We start from the raw sequence: 23,976 nt of genomic DNA, 5'->3' as shown, positions 1-23,976 counted from the left end.
GTCTTTCTCCCTTTCTCACCCAGGTTTGGTAATCGCCAGTCTCTACTAAAGCTCATCCCACCACCAGAGTCAAGGTGAATACGGTCCTCTGATATACTTTGGAGTATAGCTGCTACTCCATTGACATCATCCAAGTAACTCACAGGTGCCCCACAAGTCACAGGGTTCCTGATGGCAGCAAAACAAGGAATGCCTGGCTGACCTACCCACTGCTGTGGGCCCCAGTCATTGCTGTAGGATAACCCAAGTCATAGGGCTCGGCTTCCACGCAAGACGAGAGCCTTGCTGACTGAGTCACTCAGGAGCCCCTGTTCCTTGTGTTTTTGCATTTTTTCATACAACAGAGGAAATTATTCCGACAAATCAGTGACACTGCATCCATGATGGCACACTCCCTAGCCGGAAAAAATTCCTCTGTCACTTTCCTCCTCTTGAATAGGTCATCACCCTGGTCACATGACACATGGCGCAGCCCCAGACAGCCTCCTCCACCTTGGACTTCAGATTCCTCTCTCTGTTACTCTTTTAGCAGGACAGAGGCTGCCATGGCCCCAAGAACACGAGTCGTGCTGAGCAGACTAATGTTATTACTATTGTTATTATAGTGTTTGTCATGCTAATGTTTATGAATATCACCATTGTTATTATTAGAAACCATTCAGACGTATTATAGAGTTAGTGACTGTTAATGGCGGGTTCCCTTTCCTGGCCTGCTCTAAGCACACTGAGCTCACAGAGCTGCTTGGTCTGATTTAAACAGTCTTTCTCTGCTCTCTGTGTCCAACACCCAAGACAGCAGAGGCTCACTTACTGACTTCTCTCATCTCCACTTCAACTCTATAATTCGTTCTGAAACTGAGGATAAATAACACCACACCCTCACCCAGTCCCACAGTAACATCATGTATTAACACATATGTATGCAGCACTTCAGCATGAATGGAAGACATTTAACATACACATGCTTCAGTGAACGTCCTTACAGTAACTAAATTCACCCTTCCTCCCTTGAAACGGACTGGCAGGGAAAAGGAACCAAAAAATCTGTATCGAATCCAATATGGCTCCATCACCACGGCACTGGAAAACTGAGTTTGTACCCTCTGGTGCTGTAGGGTCTGTTAAGCGGCAAGACTACTCTGCAGGAGGACAGCAGATTACGGCACTCCACCTAGAGACACAGGCGAATGGAGAGAAGTACCCGGGCCGTATTGCATAGGGGTGACAATAAAGGCTTATGCCCAAAGGATCACTCGTCCCTGACAAAAACAATCACATTTTCAGTATAAAAACAATGTACTGATGCAAATCAGCCAACGGCAAGAGCCTCATGTATTGTGTAACACAGTGACTAAGTACAGCCTGTTTGTTAGAATTTACGCACAAATTCTCCTTCAGATAACAGAGCACTGGTCTGGATTATATTTAAATATAATTATTTCCACAGTGAAATTGATTTTGTATATACACTGTAGAATATAGTGTAAAACATGAAAAATTATAATTCATTTATAACTTATTATTTAAATAAAATATTAAAAAAATACATAATCAATATGTTTTACATGAAAGTGGCAATAATTTGAGATGAATGCAATTCTCTGATACACTCGCACATTGCTATTTTCCACACTGTAAGTCACTCAGTGCACTACAGTGGAGTGGGCACTCATTGGAGGATAGGTGCTACTTCATTGACATCATCCAAGCAACTTGCAGGTACCTGACCAAACACCTGAGTTTTGTAATGGGGAGACCCTGGTTGACCTTCCTACCTCTGTTCCTGGCAGAGCGAAGCAAATGTTGTTGCACCTGTGGGGGCCCCTGCTTGTTGTTGGCCAATGACACAGCCAGTGATAAACCCCAACTGTGGGGCTCAGCCTGAGCGGAAAGCAAACACCTTGCTAAATGAGCCAGGACCCCTCCATCCATTTACTTTATAATCTTACTATAATCTGGAATATATTACTTTAACATGCGGAGAATGTGTGTTACATTGCATATATACACTTGAATCTTACATTATATCAGCCAGATGGCAGCTCTCATAACTTACTGAGAGCTGCCATCTTACGTTGTTCATTCACACAGCCGCATAATTGTTGAAGTAATTCAAGATAAGTACCTTGATCAAAGGTGCTACAGCAGTACCTCACCTGGGGAGGTAAATCCTCAGCCACCTGGGTACAACCCCAGTTCCTTCTCTGCAGCTGAAAAACGCATGTTAAAGTAATATATTCCAGATTATAGTAAGATTATAAAGTAAATGGATGGAGGGGTCCTGGCTCATTTAGCAAGGTGTTTGCTTTCCGCTCAGGCTGAGCCCCACAGTTGGGGTTTATCACTGGCTGTGTCATTGGCCAACAACAAGCAGGGGCCCCCACAGGTGCAACAACATTTGCTTCGCTCTGCCAGGAACAGAGGTAGGAAGGTCAACCAGGGTCTCCCCATTACAAAACTCAGGTGTTTGGTCAGGTACCTGCAAGTTGCTTGGATGATGTCAATGAAGTAGCACCTATCCTCCAATGAGTGCCCACTCCACTGTAGTGCACTGAGTGACTTACAGTGTGGAAAATAGCAATGTGCGAGTGTATCAGAGAATTGCATTCATCTCAAATTATTGCCACTTTCATGTAAAACATATTGATTATGTATTTTTTTAATATTTTATTTAAATAATAAGTTATAAATGAATTATAATTTTTCATGTTTTACACTATATTCTACAGTGTATATACAAAATCAATTTCACTGTGGAAATAATTATATTTAGATACAAATACGGCTGTTCGATGATGTCACAAACTCCCACGGCCAAACCCAGAACACAGTTGGAGGAGCTCAAAAGGGCAGCCAAGAACACAACAGAGCAAACACCATGTGACTGCCATGGCACCCAGCTCCATTCACCAGTACTAAGATGCAGACACCCCCTTCCAGAGTGGCCCAGGAGCACCCCTTTAGAGAGAGCTGGCTGGCTGGCAGGGGATGCTACCAAATGGTGTGGTACTGAAGGAGGTCAGACTGAGACCTGAAGGATGCAGGTTTGATTCTCAGGTGGGTGCCCTCATGTCAGCCACTCCTGAACTGCAACAAACATCCAGCTGGACAAACAAGTATAAGTTGCTCTGTCTGCAGGACTTCTGCCAGGAAACCCCTGTAGCAAATAACAGCACCGGAGGCTGGCGGGGCACTGCCATCCTCCTCTCATACCTCTCCCCCCCCCACCCCCAGCCCAATGCCCTCACTGCCCCCCTGGGTGTCACAACCACCCAGCAGTCAGTGCCCACTTGGCAGAACCGCCTGCCCTGGCCTATGGCTGATAAGAGCTGTTTGTCTCAAATCATCCAAACCCAGGAAGGGCTGACAGAAGGACTCATAAGCATAAACATGGACCCCCTTTCCCGGCCCCTCCCTCCCCATACCTGCTGTCAAAGAAAGAACCCAACAAAGGGTGTGTCCCCCTTCACTGGGGGGTGCCAAAGACAGACACAATGGCAAAACAAATGTCCACGCGCTGTCTGCCGTGACAGGAGGAGTCGGGGGTTGGTCGTACCGTGCCCAGTGCTGGGGACAGCGGAGTGGGACCTGCTGTGAGACAGCTCGTTGTGTAAGGTCTTACGTAGGTCTTTAAATAGTCAGAGCTGGCCTCAGGCTGCACCCAGCTGACCACCTGTTACCTAATCCTGAAAAGGAGTCAAAGATGGCCAGATATAGCCCCTCTGCTGTGGATTGACTCTGCGCTTACAAGATGCCACTCTCTCTTTGGGTGCACAATATGTGTGTGTGTGTGTGTGTGTGTGTGAGTTCAAGTATCTACATGTGAGAGAAGGAAATAGGCTGCAGCACGGTTTATATCTCTTCCTGTTAACGTTTGTCCAAAACCTCAAGAGATACAGTGACTTCGGGTAATGCTCAGGTAGACTACCATATGTGATGTATGCAGTCAGACAGACCGTGTGACCACATATGAATTTCATAACGGGAATCGTGTCTCCGTCTTCCATTCACGCTTCACAAGATTACAAACCCATTCTGCTCAAGACGCTTTTGAAACGCCCACGAAAGCCCGCTAGCTGTACCATACCAGTTTTAGCCCCCACTGTTAATTAGTGCTTTAAAAGGCTTCCCCATAATGTCTTAAAGACCTTAAGAGAAAGCTGTACACAGAGACACCTTGAAGGAAGTTAAATTTACAGGTAATAGCACAGCTTTAACTCACTAACCGCACCGCCGTGCCTCACATTTATATCACGACGGTATGTACTGTCGTGTCCTACCGAAGAAGTCCATATACATAAAAAGAGAAGGAAATATTTTAGTAGTGAATTCGGCCTTCGACAGAATCTCATTTCTCCATGGTCACGAAAGGCGATTAGAGTCATCCATGCAAGTTATTAAACAGCTAGCTACAGAAATATCTCGTTGCGTAATTCTATACCAATCGTAACAACAGGCAGCGGGTGGTTCAGATATTCAGATGCTCTCTTCTCACGGTGCAATACCGAGGGATGAAACCAGGTAACAGCGTCGTCAGAAATGTCATTTCTGCCGTTCGTAGAAATGGTGGTGGCGCTACAAGTGATGCCATTGAATGCATTACCATGGCATTATTGTATTGACAACCACTTCAGTCGGAAACGTGCCCTATTCTAGAACATGTCACACAGCTCATCCGTGACTGAGACCGACGATAACATCGCTCTTCGGAATGCGAACCAGCATACAACGTTTCTCTATATTAGTACAAAACTAGCCGCGTATCAATAAATGCAGACGGGTTATTGTAAGTGGAAACCATAGCCGATCGGTAACAATGTCTCGGACAGAGAACAACAGTGCATTAGCATCATAACTGCTGCAGAGCGGAAGGAGCTCCAGGGCGCCAGCCCTGCTAGACACGGCTCAGGAACATTTCTAGCACCGTTTATCAGACATCTGGGTTCGTGCAGTTTATGTGTGCTTGTGTGCCTGCGTTCAGCAACTTACTTTCGGTGATCTTCTGTAACCCAAGTACATCCTCAGGGGTAATTACTGAGTGTCTGAGCAATTCTTCCTCCGTGGTAACCGGGACCCCCACGTCTGTGGAGTTACAGCCTTTCTTTACTTTCATCGCCGCTGGTGGTTTCGGGCTCGTGTTCGCCTGGCTGCCGCGGGAACTATTGCCGTTGTTGCTGCCGCCGGTGTCTCCGCCGCTGCTACTGCACGGATTACTGCTACTTGGTTTCTTAGCGCTAGATGCGTCCTGGCTATTGCAGACAGCCTCTCTGCTGGTACAAGAATAGCTCATTCTCCGTCCCTCCTCCCCCTAACAGCCTAGCAGGACACAAAACAGCCTCTCTCCCTCCCTCGCGCGCTCAATCGGTCTTTAGATTTAAATCCCCTCTCCTTTCCGATCTTCCCGGCGCGTGCAGCTCGCTGTCCCCTTGCGCGCGCTGAGCGGAGTCTCCAACACCTCTGTCTTCTGAGTAGGCACTAGGCAGGCGGTCGGTCTACTCCGCACGAAACAGTTACTCTGAGACAAGACTTGCACTAGATGTGTTGTTCGGTTTCCCTCGGGGAAAGGACGAGTTGGACGGCACGGTTTTGTGAAGAGAAAGCCGCATAATACTTCATAACACCACAGGTTGAAACCGTGGCCTGCTCACGCTCTCTCAGTGTGTCCGGGGTGAACTTGACGACCTTCATGCATGGATAATTGCAGATTTTTTATCACGGTCTGTTGTCACATCACCCCTCGCTGACTTGTGGTACGGCCCGTTTTGATGTTTGCAGGAAGCGCTAAGAAGTTGCGCTACTTTTTTTTTTCTGTGGCTCAGTGCATTTCACACTATTAGTCACCTAATGGATGGTTCGTTGCATCCTACAGGTCATTAGTTTCCACCGAAATCAATCGTACAGGGCACCAAAGACAATTTTCGTATCAATGTACCTTTCAACGTAAAACATACATGTTAAATGCACATAGCTTGTATGTTTAATTATGGCGCAAACAAACGATTCTGTCTAAAATACAATCAATATCAATAAAGAATCTAAGCAAATATTTTGAATATGTTGAATATGTTACGTTCATTCTATATTTGAGGGAGTAAAAGTGGTCATTTTCATCATTAGACATATTTTTCCCAGGTTATATGTAGCCTGTAAGAATGTAGGTTACGGGTAAGAATCGACGGACACTGGTTTATGTTAGCATACGCTGAGAGTAATTTACATTACAGTAAAATATAATCATATACAGTCCATGTATACACACTCCAGGGTAGACTCGTTTTGTGAAACTATATTAGTGATAAAACGCTACAGACAAACACAGCACAACGGTATAGACCTTTGAGACTGGATGAGCGCGTCACCAATAGGGTGCGCTGCGGAGCTGAACGTACACCACTCATCGGTTTTCTTCAAGATTTTCTTGAGAAGTGAGGAGTTCATAGCAAGACATTTGATGTCAAAGCTGAATGTGTTTGCGTCTCATGGTTAGTCTACGCCCTCGCCTTTGCAACTGGGCAAGGACCAAACATAAACATTTAATTACCTGAACCTTTTTTAAATTCCATAATATTTGCATGGTGCTTCCTTAGTCATCATTTGGTGGCTGGTTAATTATTTCTGAAGAGGGTACATGGAAAACAGATATGCCTCTGTGCCTTTGTTTATAATATAGCAAGTCTTTTCAGTGCAATAACTCTGGATCATCTTTAATCTTAACTGAAAGGTTCAGACCAATGAGTCAGTAAAACAATGTCTGTAACAGAGATTTGAAAATATGACGTCAAATATGAAGTCAAACCCATGTGTGAGGGAGAATTCAGGCAGGAAGAGATTGGGAAGGAGTTAAAGTGTGCGTGGCCTTGAGGCCTCTGAGTGTTTATCGTCTTTATTTTCATCAGTAAGCAGAACAAACAGATCGAAATCCGTGTAACACTATCTGCCCTCCAGACGGTAGCATCCACGAGAAGCATGCGGCCGTAGCAGGGCTCTCCGGGCTCGTCCAATCACAGAGAAGAAGAGGGCTTGCCCAATGGTGTCCAGGGGAAGCTGCTCTGAGACAGCAGGGAAGTGGTGTCACATCATCTCTGTAGCAGCAGGGGCACAATGAGGCTGGGGATGACCCGGGGGGGGGGGGGGGGGGGGGGAGTCTCTCAGCGCAACATTTTTCCCTCAGGTTGATGTGCTGAAATCAGGGCTTGCACAGAGCAGCCATGTCAGCTTGGAGCACTGCACTTTTTAAAATTCTGTCCAACGATAAGGGAGGACAGCAAGATTAATAATCTTATTTTTATGATGTATCATGAGGCTCAAAAGCAGGTGTAGAGATAATATAGGTATATAATATGTTGAAGAGACTGCACCAAACAAACAAACACAACAAAATACCAAAAACACCATTTCTTCTTTCCAAAAATTACATTTTTAAAATTTTTTTCAAGTACATTTTTTGGTAACCCTATTATTGTTTTGAATTTTTCAACAAAAAACCCCGACCAACGAAATAATTTCATTATCATTGTCATCATCATCAATCGTCATCACCGTCATCATTCTCATCGTCATCATCATCATCATCATCAAAGTCATCATCATCAAAATCGTCATTGTTGCTAATTCTGTTCTTGTCTAGCACAGCAGACACGCATGCTGGGCTGCAGCCTGGAGCAGAGGTCACAGAGGGACGTCAGTGGTCACGGTGATGTGGAGGTGACAGTTTTGGAGAGCTGGAGACCCGCGGTCCCGCTCACTTCGCCGCCTCGCCCTCGAAGCAGCCGCGCCGGTGCGTCAGCATGTCCTTCACCCTGCGGAGCGACTGAATCTGCGGGTCCGGGGCGCCCCATTTGTTCCAGTGGTTGTAGGTACCGTTTTCAAACAGGTACTGATAGCCCCTGTAGCCTGGGTACTGATACCCCACCCACCTGTGAACAGGAGAGAGAGAGAGAGAGCAGGAAAGATACAGAGGAAGGGAGGGAGACAGAGAGAAGAGGGGAGAGAGAGAAGAAGGGAGAGAAAGAACTGCAGCAGTGGAATGGGCCATGGGAATTAGGGTTGGAACAGCAGTGAGCTTGGTTATAATCACTTTCAAAGTGATTAAATCAACACATCACAACAATGTATTGACCTCTTCTACTATGTGCATAACTGTTATATATTTACTTTGCAATTTCCCTCAATTAGTTAGATAGCTTACATTTCTACTCGTTAATAATTCATACAATTGGATATTTGCAGGCAGTACAGGTTATTCAACAGTACAAGGGCGACATGCCATAAGGGAATTAAGCTACAGCATCTTGCTCAAAATACCAACAGCTAAACCAACAGCACCCCATGCAAAATCTTCTTAGTTAAATCTGGATCAAAATACGGCCATCTACCAAGTAAAGATTTCACCCTATTTTTACAACACACATCCATAGTATTCACACCACCTGTATGTATTTGATCAGACTGGGCTGTGGGTGAGCTTGTGTGTCCTGCTTTGAGACTGCAGTGCTGAATGGTTAGGACACTGGGGCTGTGCGGCAGACAGGCTGCCGTGGGGCAGGACTCACGCTCCGCCGGTGACCTGGATGCTGCTCACTCGGTCCTGGAAGTCGTAAGCCCACAGACTGGGGATGTCCTCATCACACACCTCCATCTTGCGGCCCTCGCAGTTGAAGCAGTCAAACAGGCAGATCTTGTGCTCCTGTCCCTCCTGCCAAGAGATGAAGCCATTAATGTCACTGTTATAATTATTATGATTACAGTGATTATTATTGTTGTTGTTAATATTATTATAGCCAACATTGTCATGTTGGCTATAATAATGATGATGATGATGATGATGATGATGATGATCATCATCATCATCATCATCATCATTATCATAACCACCATCCTGCTCATCATGATCATTTCTATTGTTATCCTCTTTACAAGGGTTGGGTCCCATGCTGAATCATGCGGTCAGGCTGTGCTGAGCCATGTCTTTGGGCCTGGAGAGAGGTGGGTTTGAACCTGGACCCGGCTGTCACTCACCACGCGGATTGGCCTGATGGACATGAGCTGGTCGCAGCGGTGACTGTTGGTCCAGGAATCCCAGCGCGGGTATTCCCCCTTCTCCAGCACGAACATTTCGCCCATCAGATTCTGCTGCTCAAACGCCACCCAGCTGCGAGAGACATGCCACGACGCGGTCACGTCGATCACGGTTACATTACGGTCACATTATGTCCACAGTCTCATCACAGTCACACCATTCCTGGTCATGGTTGAATTGATCACGATTTCTTAGCAGTCATTTTATGGTCATGGTTGTATCATATTTGCTCCTAAAAGCACTGGAAAGGGTGTACTTGGTATCACGTATTAAAGCACGGTCAGCACATTAACAAAAGCATGTTGGACAAACGCTGTTCTCTGTATCTCCCTATGAGCAAACATACATTCAGGCTCTCCGTCTATCAGGCATTCTCTCCGAGGCACTCACAGTTTGGAGCTTGTTCTCTCAGTCTCAGCACGTCAGAGTGAATTCATTACATAACAAAGGCATTCGGACAAGACATTTCTCTCTCAAAGGTGTCTTAACGTAGATAACTGCATTGTGATGTCCAACCCAGACAAGTATTCAATCAACAGCTCAACCTAATCAATTGCAAGCATTTGGAGAAAAACCACACTCTTTCACTGTTCCCCCAGGACCAGGACAGGACACCCTGCCATGCTCTCAGCCTTTAGTGAGGATGCATTCGTAGTGCTTTTGCCATGTATGTCAGCGGTGGAGAAACACAGCTCACCTCACATGTAATTCCTCATGTGACCAGCAGGTGGAAACCTTGAGCTGAGTAATTACGTGAGCGGAACCATTATGGGCTTTGCAGTATGTTTTCCCAAGTTTTTGGTCAAAGGATGGATGAGGCAATAAAAGATAAACACAACATCTAATTTATTTTGTGTGGGCATTTGGGAGTGTGTGTGTGTGCGTGCGAGTGAGGGTTTTGGGGGTGTGTGGGGAACGAGCACTCACGGTCCGCAGTCCACCTTGATAGAGCCGACCCTTCCTAAGCCTCGCTCACACAGATTAGCACACTCCCCCTTCAGCTCTACATGACGGCCCTGGAAGTTCTCCTTCTCAAAGAGGCAGATCTGGAAACAGAGAGCAGAGAGGATTTTGAAAGACCCTCACTGCTGCCGCTGGGAGCATGCCAGGTGATCTCACAACAGCCTTCACCTGGAATACACAGGTAGGCAGGACACTGTGTGTGTAAGTACTGCTAACTTTGACTATTTCGTTGGGAAATCCATTTTTTCATCAAATTAGTTCAAAGAGATCTGCTGTCATTACCTAATGACTGTTTGCTGAGGCAGTGCAGGCAGCACTCCTCAGCAGTGGCCCACGTCAGGAATCTGCAAGCATCTGCATGCAAGTCAAGCTTGCAAGCACCCCATCATCTTCTGCATGAATTGTGAAGGCTGTAATGTGATGGAATGTCTGTCCCCTGCTGCGCAGATGGAGCAGATCTCAGCGTTGTAACATTGCTCAGCTGGTGTACTGCGTCTGCGCAGACAGGGCAGCTCTCAGTGTTGTAACATTGCTCAGCTGGTGTACTGCGTCTGCGCAGACAGGGCAGCTCTCAGTGTTGTAACATTGCTCAGCTGGTGTACTGCGTCTGCACAGACAGGGAAGATCTCAGTGTTGTAGCATTGCTGAGCTGGTGTACTGCGTCTGCGCAGACAGGGCAGATCTTTGTAACATTGCACAGTGGGTGCAGAGACGGTGTAGACTTACTTTGTAGATACGCACGGCGATGGTGGTGCCGTGGCTGCCCACGCTGCCCTGAGTCCCGGAGTGAGCCATGGCAGGAAGCCCTGAAACAGCGACACGCAGGAGAAAGAGACACCACCCTTGTTACCCAGGTGTCGTCAAGAGCCGTGCGACAGACACCCATTTCCCGGGCAACAGCCTCTCTGTTTTGACACGGTGTGCAATATGTGGGCTGTTTGTGTAGCCAGTCCCTCACCGGAGGCAAAATCTCCTGACTAAAGACTTCATCAGGCCTGACTCTGCATGGAGACGTGTGTCACTGACAAGCTTCATGTCAGGCTTCAAACTGCACACATTGGACCCATTTTGTATCACCCATTGAATGCTGTGATTGTGCCTCACTGGTTTTGCCTACATTTCAGATTTCCCATATCAAACAGGGCCTTGCCTGTTGCCTGTGATGAAGCCTTAGGCCAAAACTCAATGTTTTTTTTTTAAAAATTTTACCAGTAAAGATAGATTTACGCTACAGACAGGCTGAGCGTTGAGCTTGGCGGCACACTGCAGACTCAGGTAATTCCGCACTTGAGCGAGCTGGCGGGGTTTGGATCGGACTTGTTCCAGCCTAACTGGCACAGAGATGCCGTATCGTGCCGCCCCGGGTGCCCTCGACACCCGGGTCAAAACAAACTAGATTCCGCTACGCTTTTCCCCCGGTAAAACGGGTCCGTCTCGCACACCCCTCAAGAGGATAACCACTCAACTCCTCAGAGGATTTTGAGTGGGTGTTTGGGCTATTCTGGCACAACCTGCCAGATGGAACCAGTTAACCAATTATGACATATTAGCTTCAGCTCTGACCAGTCAGACTCTGCCAGGGTGGTCAGCATGTTATGCAGGCACGGTAAAGTTCCCACACCTGCTGCTTAATACCTCTGAACACTTTTTCATCCTCACACCTGAGGAAAGGTCCTGTGTGGCACACATTACTCAGATGCCTTTGTTTTCCAGCCACTTAAATCTCCTGGATCCAGGGTAGGCAGCACCTTTGAAAAAGGGACATACTAGACATGCAGGCCTGTGGGACACAGCACGACCACCCGAAAGAGCTCCTCTCTTGTAATCGATCAGGTTGGATGGAACTCCGGAGTGTTGTGCCTCTCACGCCAGCCTGTGGATCATCCCTGGCGGCTTGTCAAGGGAGACACCCAGGGTAACTACGATGGGTCACCCTTGGCTGAAAATCCTTGATTTTGGACCAGCAGCTCCCAAATCGCCTGACACCACCACCCACCCCCCATCCAACCCTCTCCTCCTCACCATGCCCCCACCCCCCATAGCAGAATCTCACCTGAAGGTTCCAGGTGAAAGAGGAGGGGTTAGACGGGCCGAAGCCAAACTGGGTTTATGTGCCACGGGTGCGTTTTATATACATTTATATCCCACGCTGTTTACCAACGCCCCATATGACAGCAATCATCACTGAATACATGGAAGTTTATGGAAATGGGGGGTTGGGGTGGGTTCGGTTTGGGGGGGCACTGATATCCCCTAGCTCTGCTGACTCTGGGTATCTCTTTGTGGTGCATCTATCTGCCCAGCAGCTCCCTTTATCAGCAGAAAGCACACACCCTCACTGACACACTCCCCCCCCACCCCTCCGCACACACACTGTGGGCAGCGCAATGTGCTGAGCTCAGGGGTCACTGCACCACATCCATTGTGCGTGCATGTGTGTGTGTGTGTGTGTGTGTGTGTGTGTGTGTGTGTGTGTGTGTGTGGGTCTGTGTGTGTGTACGTGCATGTGGGTCTGTGAGCGTGTGTCTGTGTGTGTGTGTGCACGCATGTATGTGCATGTTTGTGTGTGTATGTGTGTGTGTGTGTGCGCACATATATGTGCATGTTTGTGTGTATGTGTGTGTGTGTTTGTATGTGTATGTGTGTGTGAGTGTGTGTGCGTGCATGTGTGTGTGTGTGCATGTATGTCCATGTTTGTGTGTGGATGTGTGTGTGTGAGTGTGTGTGTGCGTGTGTGCATGTATGTGCATGTTTGTGTTTGTATGTGTATGTGTGTGTGTGCATGCGCGTGTGTGTGTGTGTGTGTGTGCATGTGATGCAGGGTGCAGAATTCAGGGGTCGAGGTGAGGTGAGCTGGGGGGTGTTGTTTTGTTAGCCTGCAGCATTGCTTGTGGCACCTCATGAATGTGTCGGTTGGATTTGTTTGTGGTTATTGTTTCTTCTTTTGTTTGCTTTGTGTGCTTGCTGGTTGGTCAGTCTGCATTGCAGGTTGAGTGATGACAGCTACCTGCTGTTTCTCGCTAACACTCATGCATCTGTTTTGTCACTCATTTTTTGTCATGTTTTTTAATTTGACCGACAAACCCGCAGCTTACTGATTCTGAGCACTACCTGGCCTCCACAGGCTCAGCTGAGGTTTGGGTTCCTGGGTTTGGGGGGGCTGTGTGTCGTCATGATCCCTGTGCTAGTGTCAGTGTTAAAGTCACACTTACACGGTGTTAAAGTCCAGCCACAACTTTACAATATACGCTTTGCTTCTCACCTTTACTACAGCGGGAATCCAGACTGAAGCCACTTTGTGTAAAATTTATCCAATAAAGCAAGCAAATTCGAAAATCTTCCATGGTTTTCTGACCAACTCGATGATAATTGAACTCTCATACAAACCCAGTAATGCAATTTGCATTCGAGGAGAGAGGAGAGGCTCAAAGTACCTGCTGGGGACTGGCAGCAGAGACCAGCAACATTGAAGGAGTCATTGCCCCTCTCACATGAAATAATAGCCTTCCCATAAATATATAAATGAATTCCCTGGTCCTCGACAGCCATCTGATGGCTTTTATGGTGTCATATTGAGATTGTTAAAAAAAAAAAAAAAACAGACACAGAGCTCTAATATCCGCTTGCTATCCTCTTCCTGGAGTGACAAAATGAACGCATTGACGCACATTGGCGATTTGAAGCTGTGAATCCAATGGAGAGTTCTTCTGAGCTCCCCGGGCAATTTGGTGCACTCCATTCGTGTCACAGGGGGAAGGCAAGCAACCAGGTGAAAACAGACCATCCGTGGATTCAGTGCTCTAAATGCAGGCATCCTGTCGAACAGCAGGACTTCCTGCGCCTCTCTCAGGAGACTGCTCTGGTGGTATCCATGACGATCTCAACAGCTCTTTGGAGTAACGATCAGTGGACTGTTTTTTTATAGGGGCCCCATGCCTCTGAGTGACAGTCAGGGATGATCCCGTCCATGTGACTGCACCAGGAAAGGGCCAAAAAACATCGCCAAGAAACTGCTCGTCCAGCCATAGCTCTCACAGAGCACTGCTGCCTTTGTCCCTGACACCGTAGACCCCCCCCCCCCCCACATACCAGCCAAGCTGCCACGTTTCACATCCACACCAAAGGGTATAGTCAAAGGGCAGATACAGACAGACACTTCATAGCGGTGCTCAGTGGAGCTGAAGTCCTTATTTTTGCAAGCTTGGCGGCAATTTCACCGGATCTTTGGACTACATTTCCCATCAGCACCTCTGTTAAGCATTGTTATGTTTGCCTATTGCCTGAGACTGGCCCCTGATGGCTGGTCTATAATCCAAAATGAACTTGTTCAGATGTCTGATCCCAACACTTTGTTTCTGGTTCCAGGTCAGCTGCTTTGTGCTTTTCACTGTAAATGACACTGTTTTTGGGCATGACCTTTTAATCTGTTGTTACTGGCTTCACCTGTTACACCACCAATGACTACCATCTTATGTTAGTTTGAGGGAAAAAGCATGGTTCTGCCTTTATGAGAACATACCTCTGACACCAAAGATGTTTGTAAATAATTGCATCTGTTTTTGTTGATAAAGAGGGCTTTTACATTTTTCATTGGAAGCCAAAGTATATGCATTGTGTGCATATATGCACATATGCAAATATGTGAATGAAAATGGTCATAATCTGAATGTTCCTAATAGCAGTAATGTGATGAAAATGTATGTTTTTATTTTGTACTCTAGCGCATAGAATACTACTCTTTCAAAGGGTAATGTGCACAGTGCTTTATGTTTGCCAATCAGAGTTGGTAAGGACAGCAGTGGATGAACTATAGAACAGTTATCTGTAGAACTGAACTGTAGAGTTATCAGCAGCAGCTGGAGAACTGATTCAGGGGGTCATATTCTCCACAGGGAGAGAAAGAGAGAGAGAGAGAGAGAGAGAAGAGATGATGCACAGTGAGACATTGTACTGAATTTTATCACTCCTTCCCTCTCTACTTTCTTCCACCCTCTTATTTATCATATTTCCATTCCATATTCATGTACACATGTGAGAACCATTTTAGAAATACTTTGTGGGTCTGGCCGTGTCTTGTCTGACCCGTAGCTTGGCATGGAAATGTACGTGTTTAGAGAGGAAGTCCATTTGTGGTGCAGCTCAGCTGTGGAGCGTCTGACTTTCAGAAATGTGCCAGTCGGCACAAATGCTGACGTGGTGAACGTCCGCAACGTTACTTTCAACCCTGACATGGGGCTGTTTTGCCACACAGGGAGAGTGTAGCAGGAGCATCAAACTTCAGAGTGTGCCAAGCACGTCATGGCAGGGCAGGGTTTATGTGAGGGCTCAATGCTATGGACCCCCCCCCCCCCCCTCCCCACACACACACACACTCCCCCCACAGCAATGCGATGCAGAGAGCGATGCAGTTAAATATCCGCTGTGCTGTTTCAAAGCAATTGTTGTAAACATCTCCGAAAAAAATGAGTATGGGGTGATACTGCTAGAATACAGAATGCTACAATAGATGGAATGGATTTGATTACAACAAGAAGAGAGGCTTGCTGTGGTGACAGCGTATTTGTGGTAGGAGAAATGTACTGGAAAGTGAGAGAATCCATGTGATCAGCAGACCTACTGTATACATCTATTATTGCCACTTTCATAAACATAATTTTATGTACGGACTGTAAAAACAGTTAATTATTTCACAACTTATTGTCATTGGAATAATGTAGTCATAAAATCACACACATACACACAGACACAGACACACAGACACACACACACACACACACACACACACACACTCCTTTAGGATGACGTGTCTCTCTATGGAAGGGTACACTGTATTTTAGGTATCACTGGTGTTCAGTCTCTGTTTGGGGGGTCAGCTGGGCTCCCTTTGGGGCGTTGGGTGATAGGCCATCCTGCCCCTGGCTCACTGAAGGCCTCTTTGTGTTGGATGGGAGGCAAAGCCCAAGGCTGAGCCGGGAACAATGGAGGCCAAAGCAATGTGCTGACACTGTCCGGGGCCCGGTCCACACGCCCCTTTCACATCAGATGGGTATAAATAACCCCTCTCACCCCCGGTCAGGAGACCACTCTGTGGAACCCCGCGCCTCATACCGCTGATTTTAATTTTGGGTAGGTCAGGTAAGCCCTCCATCTCACTCGTTCTGCCCATTGCTCTCTCTTCTTTCTGCTGAGTGTCCTGGTTTAGCTGGGAGGGTGACACATGAACAGGTTAGCGTGCCAGTGAGATTTCCCTCAGGCAAGCATTTGATCCACCACTGGAGATTCAAGGCAGCATTCAGGCACTTTATGCAAGAGCAGTCTGTGTACACGGAGTAGAGACACATTCGCATATACCCTTACAGCGCAGAAACATCTACACTTACACAACAGTGCTAAAATAACGGTGACGTTTTCAAAGACATTGCTGCGGTCTGTGCCATTGACAGCTTACAGGGACACAGTCTGCAGACACAGTGTTTGCCCTGCAGGAGCGGCTATCGCTGGTAGCTTTGTGACAATGCTGGGCTTCATGGTGCTTAATAGTAATGTGATAGCAGTGCTTTGGCCTCTAGTTGAAAAGAAGCTTAAATGACATGCTAGCCTTTGGTGCTGAAAACTCGCTCTGTTTCATATCATTAGGCAGCAGGCACTTCATGCAGTTACATGGTTAATGTGTGTGAATACTATGGATGTAGCACACTGTATGAAAATATGTATATATATTACATATATATAGTACCATAAGATAATCTAATTTGTTAATTCTGTGAAAGTCTTTCAGTTAGTCTTACACAGCTCAGTAGGTTATTTTATTTTTCATTTCATTTTTATTGTTCGGCAGATACCATATCGCTGGGTGACCTTCACGGCTCTCAGAATCACATTATCTCCTTAAACAGTTGGGCATTTCACTGAAGCCTTCCCGAGCTTTAGCTATCTCAGGGGCACAGCAGCTTTGTCCCACCCAGGATTTGAACTTGCAACCTTTATGCTGCAGGAAGTCCGGTCTCTCATTCCACCGAGTGTTATTCATGATGGTGATGCATTCTGGCAAGGCAACATAGCAAGAGTTGATGGTCCGGGGTCTCTGTCTTGCGTTGAGTGGTAATGTAATGCATGTGTCTCTTGGGTGCGACCTACAGGTCTGAGAACAGTGCTGAGACATCGAACACCATGGCTATGACAAACCCTATGCCGATGGGACCGTGGAAGGTGAGTGTGACGTGCCCCTGAAACATGCCTTAATTATCATAATTAAGACAATCCAACTCAGCTTCAAAGAAACATTTTGCTCTGGAGATTAACTTGAACAAAGGCTTCTGAAAAATTAATAATTTAATCATATAAATTTACCAGATCATTCTTTATGTGTAGATATATTTAATCCACAGATGATGATGGGGTCGTTACTGTGATATTGACTGCCTCTGAAACATAAGGAAAGTGGAAGTATCATGGAAATATATGATTAAATATGACAATATCTACAATGTAAAGAGTATATTTTAAATGCATGTCAATATGGACAACACATATTTCAAGTGTCATCAGTTCATCAATTACAAACTATTTTATAACTGATGTGTGTGTGTGTGTGTGTGTGTGTTCTGTTCCAGATCACAGTCTACGATCAGGAGTACTTCCAGGGGAGGCGCATGGAGTTCACCAACAGCTGTCAGAACATCATGGAGTGCGGCATGGACAACATCCGCTCCGTAAAGGTGGAGTGTGGGGCGTAAGTCACCCGCTTTTATCTGCTCCCTAAACCTGGGGTGTGAGGGCATTAGTGTGCCTGGATTCCAATGTGTCACTCCCTGGGGGTGACTAAGTGACCCAGTTTTCTCCACAGTCATCAGGCATGCATATTGTAACTGGCAATATAGGCAGTTATAACTGGACCACATTTACCTGAATCCAGCTGGGGCTGTTACTGAGACAAATCAAAAGCACCTAAACTGAACTATGATCAGCATTTATCATGTAATCATTACATCACTGGCTTTGCAGACAGCATGACGTACTGTACATCCCCTATTGTTTCCACTCATACAGTTAGCTCTTTACTAGAGCCAATAATGTTAAGGACTGGTCCCAACAGTACTGTCATGCATGGGGCTCAAACCTGAAACTTATTATTTGGTGCCTGAAAATGTGTGGATTCTTTTTTCATGAAATGCATTAACATGAAGACTAAACAGAGACTCCATGATGCCATCTAGATAACTCATAATCATTACACACAGACATCCCATGGTGGTTGTGCTTCAGGTAAAGAGGTCGGCTCCTCACCCTTCTATATACCTGTGTGTCTGTCTGTCCATCCGCGTGTCCGTGCAGCTGGGTGGGCTATGAGCACTCCAGCTTCTGCGGGCAGCAGTTCGTCCTGGAGAGGGGAGACTACCCCCGCTGGGAGGCATGGAGTGGCAGCAACGCCTACCACATTGAAAGGATGATGTCATTCCGGCCCATCTGCTCTGCTGTGAGTGCCACTTCCTGCTTCCTGCTAGCTCAGACAGGTCAGGCAGGGACCACCACAGATGCACAGACACTAGACTGGCAGAATATTCCGTTTGGCCCGCGGGCAGACATTCTGTCCATTGTTCCAGTCAGCATTCTAGAAGCATGGCAGCTTCTGTGGTGTGCGGAGGATTACATTTGAATTGAAACAAAGACTCTGCTTCGCCCCTGGCCATTGTGGCTATCCTGTTGTCAGGACAAATAAGTGCTCCAGACAAAAGAAGGTTGCTGATGTCACAATTTAAAGGGAATGTTCCACTGGCAACTGCCATGCTTACAAACCAGCCTCTTGCCAAGGCTTACAACTTGTGCAACTGTAAGGGATTCTCTTTATCGAAAATAATACTTAACCTCTCTCATAAATTTAATCTGCCTGAATCACTTCTGTAACTGCTCAGGATTTAACCAGCATAATTTGAGTGTTCAGCGATATGAACAAATGTTTCTTATCAGTGTGCCAACTTTAGCCGAAAACAAACCTGTTTGCAGCACCTGTTTGTATTACCTTCTTTCCTTGATGCCCATGAAAATTATTGCTGTGTGATCTTATTGTTATAAAAACTGTGCACATTTTTGCACACCACACTTTCATGTATTCAGGTTTGACTAGTGACTTTGTAAATAGTATGCAGTGCAGTTGTTTGTGGTGTGTTGAGCCTTTTTAACAGCAACGGTTTTGTGCTGCTGTTTCTCAGAGCCACAAGGAGAGCAAGATGGTGCTGTTCGAGGGGGAGAACTTCACGGGTCGCCAGTGGGAGATCTGCGATGACTACCCTTCCCTGCAGGCCATGGGCTGGTGCAACAATGAGATTGGTTCCATGCAGATCCAGAGCGGAGCGTGAGTATGACTGATCCTTGATGAGGATGAGGATGAGGATAAACTGATCTGAGATCTGTATATTTGCAGAGGGGCAGTAATGCACCCCACCCTCTGAAAAGGATTGCAAGATCTTCTTGTGATCAGGATTGTCTGTGACATTTTTGATCATGGCAGGAAAAAATAGCACTTTTAAAAATGCACCTGACTTTGAATGCATAAAATCAGCATCATCAGTAAATCCCAACATGGTACATATTTCATACTGATCTGTCTGAAAGAGTCGCTGTGGCTTGCAAGTGCTTGCCTGGAAGAGATTCCAGAACCCTGAGAGCATGCATCTGATTGATTCCCTTCCCTCTTTCATTAGCTGGGTGTGCTATCAGTTCCCTGGGTACCGTGGCTACCAGTACATCATGGAGTGTGACTGCCATGGTGGCGAGTACAAACACTACAGGGAGTGGGGCACCCACGCCCAGACTTTCCAGATCCAGTCCATCCGCCGGATCCAGCACTGAGTGCCACGCCCTCCTCTCCCCCCAGCTCTCCTTCTTCCTCCTCCTCCTCCTCCATCCTTCCTCTCCCAGCTCCGCTGGTCCAGTTAGAGCTCAAGGACCGCAGGCTGACCATCTTGTGCCCAAAAGTCTTCTGAGCTTCCTCCACCACCACAAAGAAGAACAGAGACAGAAATAGAGAGAGAGAGAGAGAGAGAGAAAGAGAGAGTGAGAGAAAGCGAGAGAGAGAGAAAGAGAAACACCAGGAGAAACAACAAAAAGTGTCTGTATAGTATGATGAGATACCTCAGACTGTGCTCCTCTTCATCCCCCTTTTTACCATCACTATCACCATCATCATCATCACCATCATCATCATCGTCTGGGTAACATCTGTAAGAGAGTGATCAATAAAGAGCATGAGAGAAAAGAAAAATGTCCAATAAAGAAAAAAAAGGAGTGCCTGTCATGTACGTGCTTCCTGATTGTGGTGTCTTTCTTTCCCATAATGCAGCTGGGGAGCAATCAAGGAAACTCTCATAAATGCAGGTCTATGGCCCCGCCACAGGAACATCTTTTGCAGCAATTCAGTGGAAGACGGGCCAGTCCAAAGTAAGGACTGAAGAGTGTGGCCCTAATAATGTGTCTAAGCATCCATGGTGTGTTTAATTTATTTACAGCAATATTATTACACATCAGAGCAGGTTTTAACCAAAGAATATGCAAAATTACCACCTTTTCATTTCATATTTTGGTACAAAAATGCCAACAACACATTTTTCTTGCATGTGCACCATATTAATATTTCAGTCAAGCCTAATGAATTTCAGAGGGGGGTGGTCACAGGGACACAATACAGCACAATACATGGACTCATATAAATACAGCAAATAATGAAACCGAGTCATTGCTTTCAGTCAGTCAGACCGAAGGAGACCAAAGTAAAATGAAATTATGGCACCAAAACAGAACAAACATAAAAGACGATAAATGTCCAGCTGTATAAATGGACATGTCATCATTACACTCCAGGATAAGGGCACCTGCTAAAGTAATGTAATGTGATAAATGTATGAATGTGGTTAAAGCCCAGAAAGACTGAAATCATATATATATATATATATATATATATATATATATATATATATATATATATATATATATATATATATATATATGAGATTATACATGTACATATATATATACATATATACATATACACCCTCATAGATGTGTATGACCTTATTTTACTTACCCTGTATTGCCCTCTGCAGGCCAAGACAAATGCTACAGTTTGCAGAGGTCACTTTCCTATTCTATGTTATAATCATGTTATCTTGAGGAAATGATTTTGTAAAATAATACTGCCTAACCTTAAATTAGACATTCATAAATGGCTGCTGGACCCTTGCAGGTAAGAAGCACCTAACCTGAGTCATTTCGCTAACTCTGCTTTTGTATCAGAAGAGGAACAGTAGAGTACAGCTGAAGAGTGTAGGGAATTAGAGTGTAGAGAAGTGTGTAAGGGAAGGGTTCAGGGGAAGAGAGCAGCAGAAAGTGTAACATTGCCTTTGTTGACATTATAAAAGCTGTTCAGTTTAGGTTTTCTGGGAAAAAAAAGAACAATCAACAACAAGGGAAGTATTTAGTTGGGCCCACCAAACAGCCACAAATTAAAACAGAGCATCTAGAAAAACACTTTATGTGCCCAGCCCGTCCCTGTGTTTTAACATGTCTTGGAACGCTCCTTAGAGGGGTTTAAACTCCACAGCACTGGCTCTCCTTTCTGTTGCAGGTTAAGATTGTTTTGCTGTGACTCTGACTGAACAGCAATTATGGTCATGTTCCTCTTATGTGGTTGCCATGGAGATGTTCAGATAGCAGAGCTAGACAGCAGAGAGGGAGGTGATAGATGCATGCATAATCAGACCCCTCTGTGCACATATCTATCAAGAGACAATGCAGAAAAGGTCAGGCTAATTAATCAATAACAATACAAACAGTACACTGTATATTTATTTAAAGCTCTGTCTTGTCCCTGTTAATTTCCTCTTATTAAACAAATAGATGTTAGCGATGGTGTTGAGCCTGTGTCCTGAACAGCAATTTCTTCCTCTTGTCAAAACAGTTACACAGCTCAGTGCAGACCAAGCCTGCTTCGACAGCAAACAGCAAGTGGTGATTTGACATGCTAATATGAAGCATAACACGCTAACATGAAGCAGCCTAAGAGACCACAGGATGTTCGACGTGTCACAGTAAACAGATAACCACCCACGTCAGACATAAAAGTCAATCAAGAAGTGCGCGGCAAGACAAAATTTTCTGAAACGGTTTTTAAGAAATTTCCTTTTTGTCCTTGCTGTGTCACATCAACATTATGATATAGCCTACGCCATAATATAACATCCAAAACCGACAGGTTGTAGTAGGCTACAGCGCAGGGATTCCGTTATCCGGTAATTACCGGGTTTTGCCAGGTAAAATTTGTAAAAAACGGATACATTAAAAACTTGCCGGTCAAAATGTCCTCTAATAATGCTCATACAAAACGTAGCTATAACGGAGGCTATTTATTTATTTAGCTATAACGATTGCTTATTTATGATTCAGCGAGCTGTACCCCGACTGAGCTACACTGGCTAAAATTGCCTGTGGTCTGCCCGTGTCAAGCGTGCCAGCAGAGAGGGGCTTCTCACTGCAGAGTCGAATTAAGACGGCGCTGCGAAGTCGTCTGGAGGAGAGAGTGACGCGACTTATGCGCATTGCAAGCTGCAAAGACACATTGGATTGGACACATTTGATTTCAAGACGGCAGCAGAGGACTGAAAAAAGGAGAAAATAAAATGTTACCTGGTAGCCTATAGGCTACATTTGATGCCATGTAGGCCTAGCCTTTTTTAAACAGTCTACAGATATTACAGGTTACAGATGTGTCTTAATAGCCTACATTTTAGCGGCTAATGTTGAGGTTTTGCTCAATCTTTACTGTTCGTTTTGCTTAATCGTTACAGCTCATTAAATAGTCAAACTGATTTGAGGTCGTTGACCTTCTTTCGTCAACGTGGGTGTAGGTTACTTTATATTTGCGTTTGTAACATAGATCGTTATTGAAACGTGACCGGTAAGTTTCAGATTTGTCTGGTAAAATAAATTCTTTCCGGACACCGGACCGGCAAGAAAAAATCCTAGCAGAAACCCTGGTATAGCGCTGTCGTACATTGAAATGGATGGCAGTAGGTCCCCTCTGTGGCTCAGCATAGAAATAAGCAGTGGACTTTGCTTCTTTTTTCTCATCTGTCTTTAATTTTTGTTCATGTCCTGTTACAGAGTGCAAAAACACTTCACTTTGTGGCATTACTGAGGAAAGCCACAGTGTGAAATTAATTCATACTTAAATGTTTTTCAGCATTTAGGCTGTTGTAAATTATGGCTGCCCATGCACAAATGTCTCAGTGCAATGGTGACATATTATCCTATATATATATATATAGGATATATATATATATATATATAAATATATTATATATATTTTTACACCACAGTACATTATTACATTTTTGTTATTTAGCAGATGCTCTTATCCAGAGTCATTTACACAGGTTGCTATTTTATCTGTTTATACAGCTGGATATTTACTAAGGCAATTGTGGGTTAAGTACCTTGTCCAAGGATAAAACAGAAGGACACCTGTCGGGAAGCAAACCAGCGACCTTTCCATTCCTGCTGCTTACTACTATGCCACAGTGCTGCCCATTTTTAAAATGAGCAAATCTAGATATAGCAAATTATGTATTACAGTACACAAAAGCAAACGGAAGCCAGTCACTGCGGAACTATTTTTTCTTTCAAATACTCACCACAGCAAAACACTGAAAAATCAATGAAGCTACGGGGAAAGAGTCATCAGAACCCAAAAAACCAAACCAATCCGAGGGTTTTAACAGCCTCAGTGTCCTCAGTACTCTAGAGGGGTCATATCATTCTCTAGATTCGGCCCAAATAAATTATTTTTGTTATACTTGTTCGGCAGTTTCACACTAATGATGTAAACAATACAGATAAATATATAATACAGCTCATTTTATTCTTGTGTGAAATAAGATGTC

The 23,976-nt window shown here is 45.3% G+C and overlaps 3 protein-coding genes across 3 annotated transcripts in view; 1 reads left to right on the top strand and 2 right to left on the bottom strand.

Annotated features, from left to right (window-relative positions):
- unc119b (unc-119 homolog b (C. elegans)) overlaps positions 1 to 5,658 on the bottom strand; it is a 29,705-nt gene extending 24,047 nt beyond the window's left edge. The window contains exon 1 of the mRNA XM_036524859.1: positions 4,990 to 5,658. Within this exon, the coding sequence (XP_036380752.1) occupies positions 4,990 to 5,290 (301 nt within the window). The 5' untranslated portion in view covers positions 5,291 to 5,658. The remainder of the gene's footprint in view (positions 1 to 4,989) is intronic.
- Positions 5,659 to 7,741: 2,083 nt separating this feature from the next.
- Positions 7,742 to 10,837, bottom strand: LOC118775308 (beta-crystallin B1-like). Its single transcript, XM_036525168.1, has 5 exons — positions 10,769 to 10,837; positions 10,007 to 10,125; positions 9,019 to 9,151; positions 8,553 to 8,695; positions 7,742 to 7,916 (listed from the first exon to the last, which is right to left on the bottom strand). The coding sequence occupies exons 1-5, from the start codon at positions 10,835 to 10,837 to the stop codon at positions 7,742 to 7,744; spliced, it is 639 nt and encodes a 212-aa protein (XP_036381061.1).
- Positions 10,838 to 17,212: 6,375 nt separating this feature from the next.
- Positions 17,213 to 19,947, top strand: LOC118775002 (beta-crystallin A1-like). Its single transcript, XM_036524670.1, has 5 exons — positions 17,213 to 17,251; positions 17,656 to 17,774; positions 18,377 to 18,518; positions 19,252 to 19,394; positions 19,744 to 19,947. Exons 1-5 carry the CDS (start codon positions 17,213 to 17,215, stop codon positions 19,889 to 19,891), a joined length of 591 nt encoding a protein of 196 aa, XP_036380563.1. The 3' UTR covers positions 19,892 to 19,947.
- Positions 19,948 to 23,976: the final 4,029 nt, after the last annotated feature.

This window comes from Megalops cyprinoides, chromosome 3, assembly GCF_013368585.1.
Source record: "Megalops cyprinoides isolate fMegCyp1 chromosome 3, fMegCyp1.pri, whole genome shotgun sequence".
Classification (NCBI taxonomy): Eukaryota; Metazoa; Chordata; class Actinopteri; order Elopiformes; family Megalopidae; genus Megalops; species Megalops cyprinoides.
Note: the sequence above shows the minus strand (reverse complement) of the source record. Positions and strands in the feature narration are given on the sequence as shown.

What these genes read in the sequence shown, in the direction of transcription:
- LOC118775308 (XM_036525168.1), bottom strand. Translation starts at nt 10,837, where the DNA reads ATGGCTCACTCCGGGACTCAGGGCAGCGTGGGCAGCCACGGCACCACC. An exon ending in ATCAAGGTGGACTGCGGACC is followed by an intron (nt 9,152 to 10,006) that starts GTGAGTGCTCGT and finishes TGTCTCTCGCAG; the next exon opens with CTGGGTGGCGTTTGAGCAGC. An exon ending in CCATCAGGCCAATCCGCGTG is followed by an intron (nt 8,696 to 9,018) that starts GTGAGTGACAGC and finishes ATCTCTTGGCAG; the next exon opens with GAGGGACAGGAGCACAAGAT.
- LOC118775002 (XM_036524670.1), top strand. Translation starts at nt 17,213, where the DNA reads ATGGCTATGACAAACCCTATGCCGATGGGACCGTGGAAG. An exon ending in GTAAAGGTGGAGTGTGGGGC is followed by an intron (nt 17,775 to 18,376) that starts GTAAGTCACCCG and finishes GTGTCCGTGCAG; the next exon opens with CTGGGTGGGCTATGAGCACT. An exon ending in TCCGGCCCATCTGCTCTGCT is followed by an intron (nt 18,519 to 19,251) that starts GTGAGTGCCACT and finishes GCTGTTTCTCAG; the next exon opens with AGCCACAAGGAGAGCAAGAT.